Source organism: Castor canadensis, chromosome 6, assembly GCF_047511655.1.
Source record: "Castor canadensis chromosome 6, mCasCan1.hap1v2, whole genome shotgun sequence".
Taxonomy (NCBI): Eukaryota; Metazoa; Chordata; class Mammalia; order Rodentia; family Castoridae; genus Castor; species Castor canadensis.
The window spans coordinates 120,616,716-120,635,053 of NC_133391.1; the positions used below are offsets into that span (position 1 = coordinate 120,616,716).

At 40.9% G+C, this 18,338-nt stretch overlaps 1 protein-coding gene and 1 long non-coding RNA gene across 2 annotated transcripts in view; one reads left to right on the forward strand and one right to left on the reverse strand.

Annotated features, from left to right (window-relative positions):
- LOC141424190 (uncharacterized) overlaps positions 1-18,338 on the forward strand; it is a 401,269-nt gene continuing 382,931 nt past the window's right edge. Inside the window, exons 1-2 of the long non-coding RNA XR_012449157.1 lie at positions 1-280; positions 14,136-14,286. This is a non-coding gene — a long non-coding RNA (uncharacterized lncRNA). The remainder of the gene's footprint in view (positions 281-14,135; positions 14,287-18,338) is intronic.
- Positions 2,939-10,547, reverse strand: Ccnb1 (cyclin B1). The gene is made up of 9 exons (XM_074077355.1): positions 10,388-10,547; positions 9,685-9,855; positions 9,434-9,592; positions 7,434-7,616; positions 6,013-6,171; positions 5,574-5,810; positions 5,249-5,389; positions 4,547-4,657; positions 2,939-3,905 (listed from the first exon to the last, which is right to left on the reverse strand). Exons 1-9 carry the CDS (start codon positions 10,406-10,408, stop codon positions 3,798-3,800), a joined length of 1,290 nt encoding a protein of 429 aa, XP_073933456.1. The 5' UTR covers positions 10,409-10,547; the 3' UTR covers positions 2,939-3,797.

The window sequence follows — 18,338 nt, forward strand, 5'->3', positions numbered from 1 at the left end:
GGCCACGCCTTTCCGCCCCCGTCTCCGGTTGCGGTGGCTTCTGCTCTGAGGCGCCTCTGCTCTCGGCTGGGAAAAACAGATCTGCATCACTCGGAACAAGTTCTAAGAAACGGGCGGGGGAAGCAGCTCAATAAGAACAAGAGCCTGGGGTGGATCCCCAGCCGCACAAAAACATCGACGAATTTTAGCTTGTAATCTGAAGGGGAGTCATGCGGCTTCAGTGCTGGATCGCGGGACAATGGGACAGCTGTTATTTCCTTCGGTTCAGCGGCCGTGGAAGGTGGGTGTGCCCGGGGCCGGGGAAGACAAACATTGTGGGGTTGTGCAGAAGACTATTTACTCTTGTAGTGCTGGAGAATCGAACTCAGGGCCTCGCTCATGCTAGGCCAGAGCTCTACCACTGAGCCACAACCCTCATTCTTTTTTGATGGGAATCTACCTGTACCCCTTTGTTAGCGGAGAAACCAGTGGCTCAAGTTTAGGGCGATCCAGAATCAGTGCAGGCCTCTGAACTGCAGCCTGGCACCGTGGCAGCTTGCGCTGGTACTTGGTCCAGCTGTCCCTAAGATTCGCACCACTGAAGATAGGATGCCCCCAAGGGTCGGCTTTGTGACTCGACAGGAAGAGGGATTTAGGGTGCTGCACAAAATGCCTGGACATAACAATGCCTGATTCATTGTAAGGCCACTGTCTTTGTCACACAAGCAGAGTAACTTGGCTGTCTTTGCACAATTGGGCCGAGAATTCCTTCACAGCTAGTTTCTCCTCAGCTGATCACAGTGCTTTTCCTCTTTGTTATCATACAGCTCCTGTGAAAAGTTAAAATTCAAAAGGCAAAGTAGGATATAAAATAAAATAAGAACACTACATGGGATATTTTTGGCTTTTGATGTTGTTGGTACTGGGGCTTGAACTCAGGGCCTACACCATGAGCCATTTCACCAGCCCTTTTTTGCTTTTTTTTTTCATTTTTCTTTTATTATTCATATGTGCATACAAGGCTTGGTTCATTTCTCCCCCCTGCCCCCACCCCCTCCCGCTCCCCCCCCCCTCAATACCCAGCAGAAACTATTTTGCCCTTATCTCTAATTTTGTTGTAGAGAGAGTATAAGCAATAATAGGAAGGAACAAGGGGTTTTGCTGGTTGAGATAAGGATACACCAGCCCTTTTTTGTGAAGGGTTTTTTTGTGATAGGGTCTTGAACTATTTGCCCAGGCTGGCTTGGAACTGCAATCCTTCTGATCACTGCCTCCTGAGTAGCTAGGATTACAGGCATGAGCCACCTGTGTAGCTAATTTCCTTTTTATAAAGAAAAATCCCATTGTTCTTTTTTCATTTTAACCATGTGTTGTGGCTGCCTTCCAGTATTTCAACTCAATCTCATCACAGTAAACAGTTGTCTGTCAGGTGGATTTGGTACAAAAACAATTCAGTGATTCTCCAACCTAACAATGCATCAGAATTATAGGGAGGGCTGGGGGTATTTAATATTCTAATTTGCATTCCTAACAAGTTCCCAGGTAAAATTGCTACTGTCAGATTCAGAATGGCATTTTGAGAATCATGTGCATAATGGATCATGGCACTTAATAGTGAGCCAGGTGCCATATCTGGCTGGTATCTGTAATCCTAGCTACTCTGATCAGGAGGATTACTTGAAGCCAGCCTGGGCAAATAGTTCAAAAAAACCCTTCACAAACATAGGGATTGAGGAATGACTCAAGGTGTAAACCTTACTGCAAAAAAACCCCAAAACCCACACACTGAGTCCACAGTAAAACAAGAGTGGTTTTGAGTAGGGAACTAGTCTTTAGAAAGTCCAATAACATAAATGGGATGATAGAATTAGAGAACTACCAGCATGCCATTCAGTGAGATAAATGAACCAGGAAAGTATTAATAGATGCTAAAACTAAAAAGACTAGCACCTTTATAGCAATTGTGCCTGCTGGACCCTAACCAGATGACTGAGCTTGGTACCATCAGTAGCTCAACAATCTACATGAAGTTTGGTACAGGTTGTACACATCACCTATACTGTTGCCAAAATTGATAACCAGAACCTAACCATAAAACCATCAGACAAGAAGTCAGGAGGGACCTCCTACAAGACAACTGGCCCAGACATGTCTATGCCCTGAAAAACAAAAAGTAGGGCAGTTGTTCTTTGTGGAAAAATAAATGAACCTTGACCAAAGATAAAGCCCCAAGATATTTTTTGGAACCACATGTTCTGTATATTATTTGTGATAAGATTGAGGTTTTTTCAGAAAAATTACTTTAGTTCTTAGAACACACACAGTAAATACTTTAAGGCAAAATTATCTTGACATCCAAACCACACTTTGAAATGGGCTTTGGAAAAAAAAAGATATGCCAGGCACCAGTGACCCACGCCTGTAATCCTAGCTACTTAGGAAGCAGATCAGGGTAGATGCAAAACTGAACTTAGCACTAATTAGATAGGACTTTAAATTTCACGTGGAAAAGTATGATAATGCCCCCAAATATTTGAGTAAGTTGCAAGCCACATCTAACCAGAAACTGGTAAAACTTAGAAGATTATCATATCGTCATAGGAAAAACAAATGGATCAGGATAGGCATCTAAGATGTCTCAAGTTAGAAGACTTTTAATCATGATAGAGGTGTAAATGAGTGTTCATCTGGAAGAATCCTACCTTATACAAAAAGTTACTTAAGGATAGGCTTACATGAGAAAAAGACAGGATTTTAGAAAATGTTCGTATTTGGGGGAATGGAGTCAAGAATGAGAATCTAGAAGCCTATAGAAAAAATAATTTGGTAATATGAAATCTTAAATTTTTGTATGGCAAAAGACAGTATAATACCAGTTCCTAGGAGACTGAGGCAGTAAGATCTCAGTTCAAGGTGAGCCTGAGCTACAAAGACAACAAACTATCAATGGACAAATAATTGGGAAAGCCTTTGACAGTGATGAGGCCAATTTATTCAACTTCACATTAAGTATAAATTAAAGCAAAAATGAGACAATTTTTTGCCAGTTGGATTCACAAAGATTCAAGACAGATCACCTCCAATTCTAACAATTAGCAGAGGGAAAAAAATGCACTTTTGTACCTTTTTGACACTGAGAAAGTCATCTGGTTCTGCTATCTGATCACGTAACATGTTTTCTCTGGGAAATTCAAGTAGATGAAATTAAGAAGAGGAGAGGTAAATTAAAAGAACTTGTTTTGAGCATCCTGCTTTATTTTCCCAACCAATGAGCAAAAACGAATACATAAAATGAAAAGAGGGTTTTTCGGTGAAAAAGTTTAAAGATACTAAAGGTGACAGCTCAAGAGGCGGTTCAAGTAAATAACTTACAAGTAGGGCAGGAAGCATCTGAAGAAACAGAAAACAGGGAACTAGGAACAAGGTGGTAGACTTTGCTTTAAAATAAACTAAGCAGAAAATTCTCCAAGATGACTTGGCTTACATGAAGTACATATATCTTCACCATATTAAAAGTAAAATTGAGGTACATAAAACAAGAACCAAGTATATAAACATAAAATCCACAATTATATACATTAGTTGGATCCCCTGGTAAACTGAAAGCAGTTATTTAAAAAATACTCCCTATCATCCTTTTAAGATAACTTTTAAGTTACCCTAGAATAGGAAGTAACCACATTCAAATGAGTTAAGTTATGAAAAGTAGAAGGGCCACAACCTTTATTAAAAATCAAGTAAACATATTATATTATGTACAGGTGGCACATGGTGCCAATTTTATTTGTAGATATAGTACTCCATCTCAAATTTACAAGTTACACCTTTGCCACAGCCTTAGCCAAATCTTGAACTAGTGCAGAATTCAGCTGTGGCAGAATGCTGATCTTAGCATGCTTCGATGTAGCATACTTGTTCTTGATAGTCTGGAATAGAAAAAGCACAGTAATTAAAGAACAAAAACAAAACAAAACAAAAACCATCACAAGATCAAAGAGTGTACTGGTCTTGGTGGTCCTTGCCTGTAATCCCAGCATTCAGGAGGATTGAGAGTTTGCAGCCAGCCTAGGCTATATAGTGAGTTCAAGACTAGGCTGGGCTATATAATGAGACTCTGTCTCAACAAAAAACAAAAACAAAAATAGGACTGGTGGAAGTGGTTTAAGTGATAGCATGCCTGTCTAGCTAAGTTCAAGGTCCTGAGTTCAAACTCCAGTAACACCACAAAAACAAAACGAGACAAAAAAAGATCCAATGGCGTAGATACTCATTTAAAATATCAACTCTTGGGGCTGAGGACTCAGTGGTAAGGAAGTCCTGGGTTCAAGCACCAGCACCAAATCAAATAACAACCCCTCTCCCCCAACATCCAAACCAAGTAGAAGGATTGCTTAAGCCTAGGATTTCTGGGTCTGTGAGCAACACAGGAAGACCTTGTCTCAAAAAAAAAAAGACTCAAAAGCAAACCAAGAAAACCAACATCAACTCCTTATAAATAAGTATGCATTTGAAGACTGAGTGACTTTCAATTCTTTCAGCATCTTACAGTGTCCCTAATTTGACTCACCATGTGCTTCGTAAGCCCACTATTCACCATGACTACATTCTTAGCCAGGTGCTGCATAACAGGAAGAAGGGATTCCTCAGTGTACAACAGGTAATGCTGCAGAGTTGGTGTCTAAGAAAAACAACAACAAAATGGTGTTACAAATGCTCAGTGGTTTTCACAGACTTTCTAATTATTCAAAAATGAGGAGGGGGATAGTTACTGTATGACAAATTATAATTGATATATAGGATAACTTAAGATTTCTCTTCCCCTAGATACTCTATTGCTTCTATAGGAACCTGTATTCAAATCTAATTACATTATAGTAGTTGCTGGCTTGTCTAATCCAAGGTTGAACTCCCAGGTTGCTTGATGATGGCTTTTTTATTCATAGCTATACTCTCAGAGCTAGGGTAGTGCCTGGCACATAGGAGAAATGTTTGTTTAATTAATGAATAGGAACGAACTTCTAGTATGTTACCTTATACTTTCTGCATCTTTAAGGGGTAGTAACTGCTCTGCCTTTCTTAAAGGGGTATATAAAGATTAAGTTAGATAAAGAAATGAGTCCATTTTAAGATGACAGCCTCAGTGGATTACAAATTTAGCAACCTGTCAATTGTCTTTAATGACAGGTTCTATATTCATACGGCATTTACAGTAAAAAAAAAAAAACAAAAAAAAAAAAAAAACCTGGCAGTTTTGTGGAAGACAGCTTACCCATTCGCCATTATCAAGAATTTTTAGTGCTAAGCAAAAAGCTCCCGCTGCAATTTGCGAAGGAGGAAAGTGTACCATATCATAGTCCAACATAGTTAGTTCCATCAGGTACTTGGCTAAAGTGTGCTGCTCAACATCAACCTGGAACGAAACCCACATGTCACTGAGCTTTTCAGAGAATTTTACATTGGCAAGATCCTGAATGCCCCTCTCTGTAACTACAAATCTTTGCGAACTCTCCAATGCAATTTTGTATGGAAGGCCTATAATCACATTAATATGTAGCCTGATTGTACCAAACAAAGGTTTCTCAAGAAATCCGTACCTCGCCAATTTTAGATGCTCTACGAAGAAAGTGCAGGGGTAGAGGGCGTCCCAGACCAAAGTTTAAAACTCTTAAAATCTTCATTTCCATCTGTCTGATTTGGTGCTTAGTGTAAGTATTATTAGTCACAAAAGCAAAGTCACCAATTTCTGGAGGGTACATTTCTTCATATTTGCTTGCAATAAACATGGCAGTGACACCAACAAGCTGCAGCATCTTCTTGGGCACACAATTATTCTGCAATAGGAATTTCAACAAGGTGAATAATATGTACTTGAAAAGGAGACACAGCTGCAAAGGAGACATTGGAGAAATACTTCCACAGCAGAAATCTCAATCAATGGCACTTTATCTCCCAAGACAAATTTTAGTTGAAAAAGTCAGTTTCCTATGACTCAGCTATGACCCTGGAATGAATCAATTACTGAATCATGCTTACCTGCATGAACCGATCAATAATGGAAACAGTCATGTACATGGTCTCCTGTAACAACCTGAATTTCATTTGAACCTGTACTAGCCAGTCAATTAGGATGGCTCTCATGTTTCCAGTGACTTCCCGCCCCAGAAGGTATTTTGGTCTGACTGATTGCTCTTCCTGCAAAAGAAAATGTCAATTAGCATTAGAGTACCATGTGACTCCACGTGACATTTATGTCCAGAAATACCAGTTAGTTATCACAGAATAGCTCTGGGGCACTTAGAATTTATAAACTTTTAGTTCGCTATAAGCCGCTTCATCACTGAGGAATTAAGTAAACACAGTGTGACAGGTTTTTTATACTGTCAGATGATGATCAGTGTACCATGACTACTGCTGGCTCACACCACCTGCCCACTTTCCTCCCAAATAAAGATAACATCTCAGATTTTTTTCACTGAAGATGATAAAACCAGAACCTGAGCTTTGTGATAGAAAAAGTTGAAGAAAATCAAGAGTATGCTGCTTTTGGGCACAAATAACAATTTCCCCCGACTACCATGTGCACATCAGGCACAATGACACAAAATGTCTTTCAGCATCTTCTCCATCACTGTCTACTTCCTGCCCAGTTATTATTTTTAAGTCCAGGGAATTTGGGGATTACCCACTCCCAACTGTGATCTAGGTCCACATTCAATCTGTGGTCTTTCCTTTAGAACTTTGAACTTTCCTATTCAGAGTGGCAAGTAGACCTCATTGATTTATTTAGTCACATTTTAACTTTTTAGGGTTTCATAAAAGAGAATTTGAAGTACATTTTGCTAAGAAATGCTGCCCATGATGTGCTTGAATTTATTGTAAACTGCTGACAAGATACCTTTAATAAGCCAGGTGTGGGACAAGCACACCATAATCCCAGTACCTGGAAGGCTGGGCAGAAGTTCAAGGGCAGCCCTGGCTACACACATAGCAAGACCTACAACAAAACAAACATAAACCTGGATACTGAACCCAGGGCTAGGCAAGTAAACTTAAGCTGTGCCCCAGCCTTTTGTTTTTTTTTTTTGGTGGTACTGGGGTTTGAACTCAGGAGCCTCTCACTTGCTAGGCAGGTGCTCTGCTGCTTGAGTCATTCCCCCAGTCCTTTTTAGGATTAGGTATTTTTAAGATAGGGTCTTAAGAACTATTTGCCCAGGCTGGCTTCGAACTTCCATTCTCCTAGATAGCTAAGATTATAGGCAGGAGCCACTGGCACCTGGCTCCTTTTGTTCTTAAGATAGGATCTCACTCTACATTTTGCATGGGTTGGCTTCAAACTCAAGCTTATCAGGAAAGGAGTACACTTTCAATTGAAAGTGGATCATCCCCAGAGTGATTAATATCTTTAATAAAATTAGGTGCAGTTTAAAAAAAAGCAGACTAACAACAATACTGACCTCGAGTTGTCTCAGGTAAGCATAAATGTCTTTTACGTATTCACTACAAAGGTTTGGGTCAGCTCCATCTTCTGCATCTACATCATTCACTGCAAGAATTACATCAGAGAAAGCCTGACACAAGTATTCTTCTGCAGGGGCACATCCAGATGTTTCCATTGGGCTTGGAGAGGGAGTGTCAACCTTGAAAAAGAGAGATCTCTTGAAACAACAGCAAAGAGGACATGCTATATTTTGGGAATGAAAGTCAGATTACTAGTACCAACTCAACTATTTTGCTAAACACATGTGATTCGTTTCCTTAAAGGAAAGTTATTTTTCAGATTTCTTCAATTTCCTTTTAGGAAATAATAAAATAAGTAAAATGCCAATTTAGACTAAGCTAATTTAAAGTAGGCAGAACCTAAATCATAACAGGTAAAAAACAGAGACAAGTAACTTTTAGACTGCCCTCCCCAGGAAACTGGTAGTAATGAAGCCGTTTATCAGCATCATGTGAAGTTAATCCAAATGAATGACAAGTCTACTTCAAAACATTAATGTGTCTTACAAATTCTGTCATGACTGACTATTACCTTTAACTATTCACACTCCCTTTTCCCCTTATTCAGACATTTATTGAGCACCTTTTCCAAGTCAAACTCTATGCTAGGTACTGACTTCATGGTTTTGACTTTAGTACAGGCTAAGTAAACTAATGAGACTGGTTCTGGGAGCAGGGGTGGGGTGGGGGAAGTTAGAGAAAGCTTCAGGAGTTGATAATAGAGCTGTTTTGAGAAGGATGAAGACTATTGGCTAAATGAGATAGAGGGTGGGGAAGGCATTCTTAGTAAGTAGGAAAATAAAGGCAAGAATCAGTAAAGGACTTTAATCCCAGCACTCAGGAGGATCAAGATTCAAGGCCAGTCTGGGCAAATGGTTCGAGAGACACTATCTTGAAAAAAACCAACACAAAAAGCGGCTGGTAGAGTGGCTTAAATGGTGGCAATCCTGAGGCCCTAAGTTCAAACCATCAAAGTAAATAAATAAAAGGATAGGGCTGGTGGAGTGATTCAGGTGGTAGGTGCCTGCCTAACAAGTGTGAGGCCCTGAGTTCAAACCAAAGTACCACATACAGACAACAAAAACAAGGGGTGGGGATGCAGACTGCCTAGTATGTGCAAGGTCCTTTGTAATCCCCAGCATAGGGGGAAAAAAGACTTCAGAATGCAGTTCATATTTAGTTTTACAAATCTGATAGTTAAGTTCTTAGTTTTCCTCTGAGGAAAACTACAACTCTAGTCAAAAGTTCTTGGTTTTGAGGGATCTTTTTACCTGACCTCTGAAGAGCTATATATTTTCTTTCTCCTTCACTCCTACATAGGTTTTTTTAGTGATCACATTAAGGAACAAAAGATTCAAGAAAACATTCTGTGTTCATTTAATAAATTCTGGACAGAGATGACTTGTACTTAGGAAACCCCCCCCCCCAAAAAAAAAAAAACAGGAAAAAAAATCCCTTCAAATCAGGCAACTACTTTTTTGGAGGCGGGGGTTTGAACTCAGGGCTTCCAGCTTGCAAAGCAGGCGTCCTACTGCTTGAGCCACAACACCAGTCCATCCAGCAGCTATTATTTAACATCACTTCCAAAAGTAATATAAGAAAGCAATTAAAAGCATAAATTCACTGAGCGTGGTGGTGCAGACCTGCAATCTCAACAAGATGGAGACTTCAAGGCCTGGCCAAAGAGACTATGTCTTAAGAAAACAAAACAAAAAAAGCATAAGTTCTCAAGACAGACAGTCAGGGCTTGAATTCCTTTTGTGTCCACAGTTTCTCTTAACCATTATCTGAAAAGTAGAGCCATCTCCAGGAAGAATATGTAAAGATTAGGTAGTTAATGCATGCAAAGGGCCTGTCTTATGCTAAGCACTATTACTCTATTTATTCAGAAGCCCTTCAAGCATCAGACTGAAATGAGGGAAAAGAAACACTCTTTAAATGCTAAGATTAAGTTTACCAAAATAGGTTCAGGAGAAAGTTTTTCTTCCTTAACAGATTCAGGTTCAGATTCAGAATCAGGTTCCGGCTCTGGTTCAGGCACACACACAGGGGCCTTTTCCACAGGTTTTGGTAGCTTTTTAGCCATAATTTTGCCAGCTATTGAAGTTTTTACTTCCTGCAGATGAAACAGAGAACAATGTTTCTCCACCCAGAGTCAGGGCTGGAAGGTGGGCTCTTCCCAGGAAGGCTGGTCAGGAAGGTGGTTACCTTTTTCAGAGACACTCTGGCCTGTAGCTGTTCGCTGTTTTTGTTTCCAATGTCTCCGAGAGCGGTTCTTGGTCTCAGTCCGGGTTTGGAGGCTGCAGCAGTGGCCACAGGCACACGCTTTGCGCCTGCCATGCTGACCTTGACCTTATTTTCAGCATTAATTTTCGTGTTCTGAAAGAAGCAAGACCAGTGAGAGCTGGTGTGAGCTCGAGTTAGTCAAGGGTTAATTGTGGGAGGGGAGGGGGCGCACAATTGAGGTTCTCGTATGGGAAGCGTGCAGCAAGTAGGGGTTCCAGGGTTTCCTCTACTCCCGTGACATGTCAGTTTCCTCCCAGAACCTCTACATTCACAAAGGGAGTTCCTCAAATCCCAGCAGCCCTAAAACACCGTGAGTTTACACTTGGAAGGAAGCCGAAGAGGCCTCCAACTGTAGACCTCTGGGAAGGTGATTATGCAGTCGGTGGGGGCTCATTCAGGGGCCGTCCATGGCTTTTTAAGCCGACCTTCCACCTCCCTCCACGACCTTTACCCGAGATGTGTCCAACTCTCTCTCCCCTTCCTCCGTCCGTCCCCCAGCCTCCCCCACCGTGCCGGGAGCCCCTTCGGCGCTCTCTGGGTGTCCCTCTCCTCCCTTATCGTCCCCATCGCTGCTGCGGCCCTCTCCCGCAGGCGAAACAGGGCGAGCAGGCCCGCAGCGGCTCACCCTGGTGACCCGGAGCGCCATGGCTTCCTCTTCCCTAGGCAGCAGCTCAGCGGGCAGAAGCAGAACACCAGTGCCCCCGACCCGCCACTGACTGACCCCGACACAGCTCAACAGCCGTTCTTCCGTAGCACGCCGGGAGGAACCGGTCCGGCTCAAGTTTAAACCCCGCGCCGCTCCCCCCTTATTGGCTCGTTCGTGGCACTCGCTTCCTTCCTATTGGTCCCTGCCTGTTCCCGCAGAATGCGTTTCCAGGGCGACCGCGCGGGGATGTTCGAAGAGGCGGGGCCAGAGCGAGGCTGCCGTCCCCACAGCACCGCCCTCCCCTCGTGGGGGCTGGCTCCGCGCCTGCGCACTCGGGCAGCCTGGCCTCAGGCTGTAGGCTGGGACTGGGAGGGTGTGTTGTCCGGGCTAGTCAAGGAAAGTGACAGTGAGGCTACCCCTGTTTCTGAAGCATACAAAGTAGTTTTTAGTCTACAGTAGTTGCTCTGATATAGTACTTTTTTTCATGTGATCATCGCAGCACCTCTCTGGGGCGGATATCTGAGGTTTTCGTTATTGGGATATATATTACATGTTAAAATGGTTATTATAGTGAAGCAGATTAACATTATTCCACGTATCTACTCTCCAGTGTAACAAGAACTCTCTACTTTATACTCAATTATGCTGTAAGCCTAAAACTACTCTAATAAATAAGTTTTTAAAAATCTACTTAACAAAAATCCCCAAAACAACACAGGTTTATTAACTTTAGTAAACATTAGCTTTTGTTTTCTCTTTCTTACACATGAATTTATTCTTAGTATTACTAAATGATCACCATACAAAACAGTATCGGTAAACAAATACTATGTGCCAGGACTTTAGAGTATGGCATAATTGAACACAAAGTATAGTTTTACCTAACACAGTCACAGCCTCCCACCCTACCAACATAGCACAAGAAAGTGGTACATTTTTTTTACAATAATGAACATAAATTGATACATCATTATCTCCCAAAGTCCATAGTTTACATTAAAGTTTTTTTTTTTTTTTATTTAGGTTTTTGGTTTTTTTTTTAAGTTTTTTGAGGCAGAGTCTCACTCTTAGTCCCTCTGCATCCATCACTGGAGTGCTGAGATTTCAGGCATAAATTTCACTTTTGGCGTTGTATGTTCTATGGGTTTTGACATATCTACATTATACAGAATAGTTTCACTGACCCCCAAACCTGTGCTCCACCTTCTGTGTTCATTTTTCCTTTTAAACCCCCGGCAACCCAATGATCTTTTTAGTGTTTTCATTGCTTTGCCTTTTCCAGCATGTCATATAGTTGGAATCATGTACTGTATTGTCTTTTCAACCTGGCTTCCTCACTTAAATATTTATTTAAGTTTCCTCCATGTCTTTACATGGCTTGATAGTTAACTTACTTTTAGCACTGAGTAATATTCCATTGTCTGGATAGACACAGTTTATCCAGTCACCATCTGAAGGACATCTTGGTACTTCCCAGTTTGGACAACTATTAACATTTGTGTGCAGGTTTTTTTATGGACACAAGTTTTAAACCCATTTGGCTAAATACCAAGGAGAGTGCTGAATTAAGTCGTAAATATGTATTTAGTTTTGTAAGAAACTGCTAAACTGTCTTCCAAAGTGCCTTTTTCATTTTTTATTCCCATCAGCATGAACAAGAGTACCTGGTGCACATCTTGTCAGCATTTGGTGTTGTCAGGTTTAATTTTTGTTTTTGATTTTAGTCATTAAGATAAATGTATAGTGGTAAGTCATTTTTGTTGTTCATTTGTTTTGTAGTGCTAGGCATGGAACCCAGGGCCTCTCAGCTACATCCCCAGCCCAAGTAACTCATTTTAATTTGCAGTCCTCTATTGACATAGAGGATTGAGAATCTTTTAATATGCTTATTTATTATCTGTGTATCTTTGGTGAGACATCTGTTCAGGTACTTAGCCCAATTTTTTTCTTCCTTTAGTTTTTTTTTTTGCTGTTGTTGTTGGTACTGGAATTTGAACTCAGGGCATATGAATTTGCTAGGCAGGCACTCTGCCACTTGAGCCACTCGAGCTACTCCACCAGCCCCCAGTTTTTTGAGATGGATTCTAGCTGTGTTGCCCAGGATGACCTTGATCCTTCTGCCTTAGCCTCCCAGGGAGCTGGAATTATAGATGGTACTTTTTTTGTCCCTTTTGTCCAATTTTCAACTTTTTTTCTTATTGAGTTTTGAGTTCTTTGTATAATTTGGGTAACAATCTTATCAAATGTTTTTTGCAACTGGTCAGTTGCTTCTTTTCTCATTCTCTTGATCAGTTTGGTTTTTTTTAAAGCAAAAATGGATCCTTCACTCCAGGAAAGATTAATCTTCTTAATGATTATGGTAAGCTTTCTGATGTTTATTTCTGTTCTGATTTGTCTTTTTCATATTTCTGTCCCCAAATTCAGGCCCGATACTTGAAATTATGAAACAATTAAGATGGCCTTTAACATCTTCGGGTTTTCTTGTGTTTTCTTTCTATTTCCAGTAAACTACAAATACTTACTCCATTTTATAAAAGAAGAGAAAATGAAAATAGTTTGGTTTCCTTAGCATTTTTTGAGGTTTAATTAACTGAAAATGTGTATAACAGTTCTTTTATTAAGCAAACACCAAGATACTTTTTTTTTTTTGGTGGCACTGGGTTTGAACTCAGGGCCTCATGCTTGCTACGAAGGCACACTTACCACTTGAGTCACTCCACCAGCCCTTTTTTGTGTTGGGTTTCTTCAAAATAAGTCTTGTGAATTGTTTGCCTGGAGCTGGCTTTGAACTTCCATCCTTCCTGATCTTTGCCTCCGGAGTAGGTAGAATTACAGGAGTCAGCCACTGGCGCCTGGCCCAAGATATTTTAAATTTAAAAAAAAAAAAAAAAAAAAAAAAGGAGTCAGGCACCCTTGGAAATCCAAGAATAAGCCAATGAAAGTCAAGGTGGGGAAAAGGCAATCTGTAGATTGGAATCTTTTTGCTGAACTCGCAGGACTTGCTCTTATCCAAACAAGATGCTGCTTAAGGCAGCACTGCAAACACTAGTTAAGTTGATGCTGACAACTGCTGTTGTCAGGTTACTGTTAACAAGTTTCGCAGCCACTGTCAGGTTCTATGTGTCAAGTGATTCTATATTAAAAGGAGATTGAATTCATTCTGATGAACAAAATAATGGCACCTGAAAGAAGTCAAAATGGTAGTGACGTGCTCAAAACTGATAACCTGCTTCCCCTTTCTGAGTTCATCCTATTTGTCTTGAGAGGAGGGAGGACGATGAACAGGGGCTGTAAAGACTTTGGTTTCTAGCCAGGATGCTGATGTCTCATGCCTGCAATCCTAGCTACTTGGGAGGCTGAGATGGGGACGACAGGTTCCAGGACAGTCTGGGCAAGTAGTACTTGAGACCCCCACCTCCAAAATAACCAGTAGTAGAGTGCCTACATTGAAAGCATGAAGCAGTTCAAACCCTAGTACCATCAAAATAAACAAACAGAAAACAAAACCTACATGTTTATTTTCCACTATGGCAGTCCTTGCTTAGTTAGGAACTATTGAGCTGCTGTTTTGTGCTCCAAGATATGGAGAAAAGACCATGAACTTTGCTCCTAAGATGTCAGACTTTTACCAGACCTAATTGGACTCCTTCCTGACCATTGCACAGTGGAACTTCTGTCTCCTCCTCTGCCTTTCTTTTCATTTTTGTTTTATTTTTGTGTTTTTCAGACAGGGTCTCACTACATAGCCCAGGCTGGCTTTGAACTGGAGATCCTCCTGCCACGGCTTCCGAAGTGCTGGGTTTGTAAGTGTGTGCCACCAAGACCAGCTGAACTTTTGATCAAGTGTTCTCAACTGGGGAACGTTTCATCTCATAAGGGTAATTTGGCAATGTTTGGAAACACTTTAAGTTAATATAACTGGGATGGTGCTGGCCTCTTTGGATAGACTAGAGATGCTGCTAGCCAGTATGCAGTGCACAACCTCCCCCCCACTGTCCACAGAGAACCATCCAGCCCCAAATGCCCATTGGCTGACAGTGCCAAGCTGGAGACGTTTTACTACTTACAGACTCATTTCTCCTCGGAATGGTACGTTTTAGTACCATGCTCAGTAAGCATACCCACCATGGACCACCTCCTCTTTTCATAACCCTGGGAGTGGTGCACTTCTGTAATCCTAGTCATCTTCCTCTCCCACCTGGACTTCCAAAAGCCTTTCCAACTGTCCCCGAGATCCTATTCTCACTCTTCTACACCAACCCTTTTGCACATTAGTTCATATCAGTTCCTTATTCAGAGTCACCCATAGGCTTCTGATGTGCCTAGTTTTGCCTTCACTGACCTCCCTCCTCCCCCACCCTCTCCTCTTCTGCCCACTGTTTTTACGTGGTGTTGATGAAATCCAGGGCCTTGAGAATGCTAGACAGGCCTCTCTCTACTGTTAAGCTACATCCCAGTACTTTTTCTTTTTTTAATTATGCCAAGAACCTCCTGCTGCTAATGTCCTTGCACTTGATGCCCTCTGTCTCCTCATGCCATCGGGCTCTGAAGCCTTGTGCCATTCTCCAGCACCCTGGCATCCCGACCCAGCATCCTGCTATACTGAATCTGTCCATTCTGAATCCAGAATGCCTGGTTTGGAAGCTTAGGGAGTTAGCTTGCCCACTTACTAGGTGTACGATTTGGACAAATTAATTGACCTTTTACAGTAAAATTGTACAGTTAATTGACCTCATCAGTAAAATGAGGCTAGTTACTTGTTGCTGAGAACAGTGTCCACCTGGCACATGGGACGGGTTCCATATTCACTGCTGGTCTTCACAGCATTTCTCATACCTGACATCTTGCTACGTATTAGTCTGTCCTCTCCACTAGAACGTAAGCTTCATCATGGTAATCTTTATTACTTTATCCCTGACTCCTAGTACATTGTCTGGTATAAAGGCCTTCCATAAATATTGCATAATACGCCAGATGCCGGTGGCTCCCCCTGTAATCCTAGCGACTCAGAAGGCAGAGATCAGGAGATCATGGTTCGTAGCCAGCCCAGGCCAATAGTTCCACAAGACCCTGTCTTGAAAAAATCCTTCACAAAAATAGGGCTGGCATAGTGACTTAAGGTGAAGGCCCTAAGCTCAAGCCCAGCACCACACATACAAATTCCATAATGCTAGTTCTATGTGCCACAATGCTAGTTTTATGTTCCATGCAAGTGGAAAGCAGACATGAACTGTCGTGTCTGCTTTCTTTCACTAAACATGCTTTCTACATTCATCTTTATAGTACATAACAGTCATTTTATTTCATAGTACTAGGGATAGAAATTGGGGCTAACCCAGGATCCTCCTACATTAAGTTTCCTGCAGTTGCTGGGATGACAGAGACACACCACCACACTCAGCTTTTTTCCATTGAGATGAGGTCTTGAAAACTTTGGCCTGGACCTGTGATCCTCCAGATCTTAGCCTCCCATGTCAAATTTTTCTGAAAAGTATTTGAACACATCACAATTTATCCCTTCTCCTATTGGACATTTTAGGTGGTTTCCAGTGTTTCATTGTGAATATGTACTTCTTTTGTGTGTACTGGGGCTCTATTAAGGGCTATTAAGGGCTCTGTCACTTTTTGCTTTAGTTCAATTTTCAGGTAAGATATCTCATGTTTTTCCACTGCCTTCACCTCCTGAAAAATGAACTAAACCCTCCCAGCAGCAATGTTAGAGGCACCACCACCCCTGCCCCTGTATATTCTTATTTTTTTTGGTGGGATTGGGGATTGAATTTGGGCCTTCGTGCTTACAAAGCAGGCACTCTACCACTTGAGCCACACCTCCAGTCTGTTTTGCTCTGACTTTGGAGATGGGATCTTGTAAACTATTTGCCTGGACTGGCCTCAAACTGCTGTCCTCCAGATCTCAGCCTTTCAAGTAGCTAGGAAAAAGTGTGAACCACTAGCATCCAGCAGCCCTGTATAATCTTATACAAGTTTTTTGTTTTTTTTTCACTTACCTGGGGTAAATACTTGGGAGTGGAGTTGCTGGCTCATAGGTAGATGGTATGGTTAACTTTAGCAGTGTGTGAGTTCCAGTTGCTCTGTGTCCTTCACTGAATTGAATAAGGACTGTGTATTTTACAATATATTAAATATACATTAATAAAAATATCAGAAAAGAAAAAAACAACCCAATAGTATGTTTGTATATGCAAACAATATATATAGTTGGAACATCTGTGTCAAAAACCATGGATACAAGGATTAAGACATGGAAAAAGTTTGTTTTAAAAAAATCCAAAATTTACCATTTTAATTGAATCATATGCATTATCTACTAGAAGCTTTTTATTCTGAAAAGTCACATTTCTAAAAATGAAATGAAGCCAGACATGATACCCAGGCCTGTAATCCCAGCACTTGGTGGTGTGTGGGGGGGATGGACCTGAAGCAGAAGGATTGGAGAGTTGGGGTACATAGTGAGACTGTCTCAAAAGGAAAAAAATGTTTGCCTCTTTACATTTTAAGTTATCTAACATTGCTGGTGAAAGGGTAAACTGATATTTTTCAAATTGATAAATGTCCCAAACCTTTTGACTATGAAATTCCACTTGTAGGGATTTAGCTTACATATTTATTTGCACATATGCAAAGTGATTTTGGTACAAGGCTATTGATGTACAGAATAGCTAAAGATTAGAACCAGCCTTAAAAAAAGCCATCAATTATTTACAAAAAAAAAGAATGAGGATGCTTCTGTGTATTTCAGCTATGGACTAATTTCTAAGTAAAAAATAATACATAACTGTATTTGCCTGCATGTGCATAAAATATCTGGAAGGATATACTAAAAACTGGCAAGAGTGGTTGTTTCTAGAGAGCAGAGCTGTGTATCTGAGTGACACAGATGGGAGGCTATCATTTATTCTTGAATTTTCAAAAATGTCAAATGTTAATGGTCACATTAACTAGTAAAACCATACATCTCTGCATTCCACATAATAATGTAAAACCAGAATTGCTTGGTAAGAAGTATCTAATAGTCTCATTATTTTCTACTGAAATTAGAAAGGTTTAAAGTTTGACCAGTTACTATGCTAAAGGAACAATAAGTATATTTTAAAAGATGTAAAGATTATTCTAAGTAGAAAACACAAGCCCCAAAACTGGTAATAATGCAAAACAATAGTTGGAAAGAATGCTAAACAATGATCACTACCTTTTTTGGGGGCAAATGAATGATCAACAGGCTTCTTTTGGGTATTAAACTTATTTTTACATTTAACATTTAATTGATCTCTTGGAATGCTGATTTACAGAAAAAGGAGACAAGTGGTGAAGCTACCTTTGAGTAGTAATGATTGCTTAACTTTATTTATCCCTTTTCAACTTTCAATGCATGTTCTCATTATTCCTCTTGTTCCCAAACCCTGTAGACTTGAGTAGCTTTTGTCTTTATGAAGGAAAACGAAGATACCAAAAGAGACTGCTTACAGTCATGTGGTTGAATGATCTGGATTGAGTAACCTGGTGTTTCCTTTTTTTTTTTGGCACTGGGATTTGAATTCAGGACCCCAGGCTTGCTAGGCAGGCATCTACCACTTGAACAACTCTACCAGCCCAGCCCGGTGTTTTCAATAGGGGGGCTTCCCTACTTTCCATGTGCATCCCCTTAACCTTCACCTTCCACCCCTGCCTTCTTTCATCCTCATTGTTCTCAACCATGTAAACTTTTTTGCTGTATGTATGACTTCTTAGGGAAATGACATTTTTTTTTGGCAGTGCTGAGGTTTGAACTCAGGGTCTCACACTTGCTAGGCAGGTGCTCTTACTGCTTGAGCCAATCTGTCAGCCCGTTTTTGTGTTGGGTATTTTCTAGATAGGGTCTCTTGAACTATTTCCCAGGGGCTGGCTTCAAACCTTGGTCCTCCTGATCTCT

Coding starts and splice junctions, on each gene's coding strand:
- Ccnb1 (XM_074077355.1), bottom strand. CDS start 10,408: ATGGCGCTCCGGGTCACCAGG. Junction 5,811..6,012: donor TTATTGATCGGTTCATGCAG/GTAAGCATGATT, acceptor TTCCTATTGCAG/AATAATTGTGTGCCCAAGAA. Junction 3,906..4,546: donor GTGGGCTTACGAAGCACATG/GTGAGTCAAATT, acceptor TTTCTATTCCAG/ACTATCAAGAACAAGTATGC.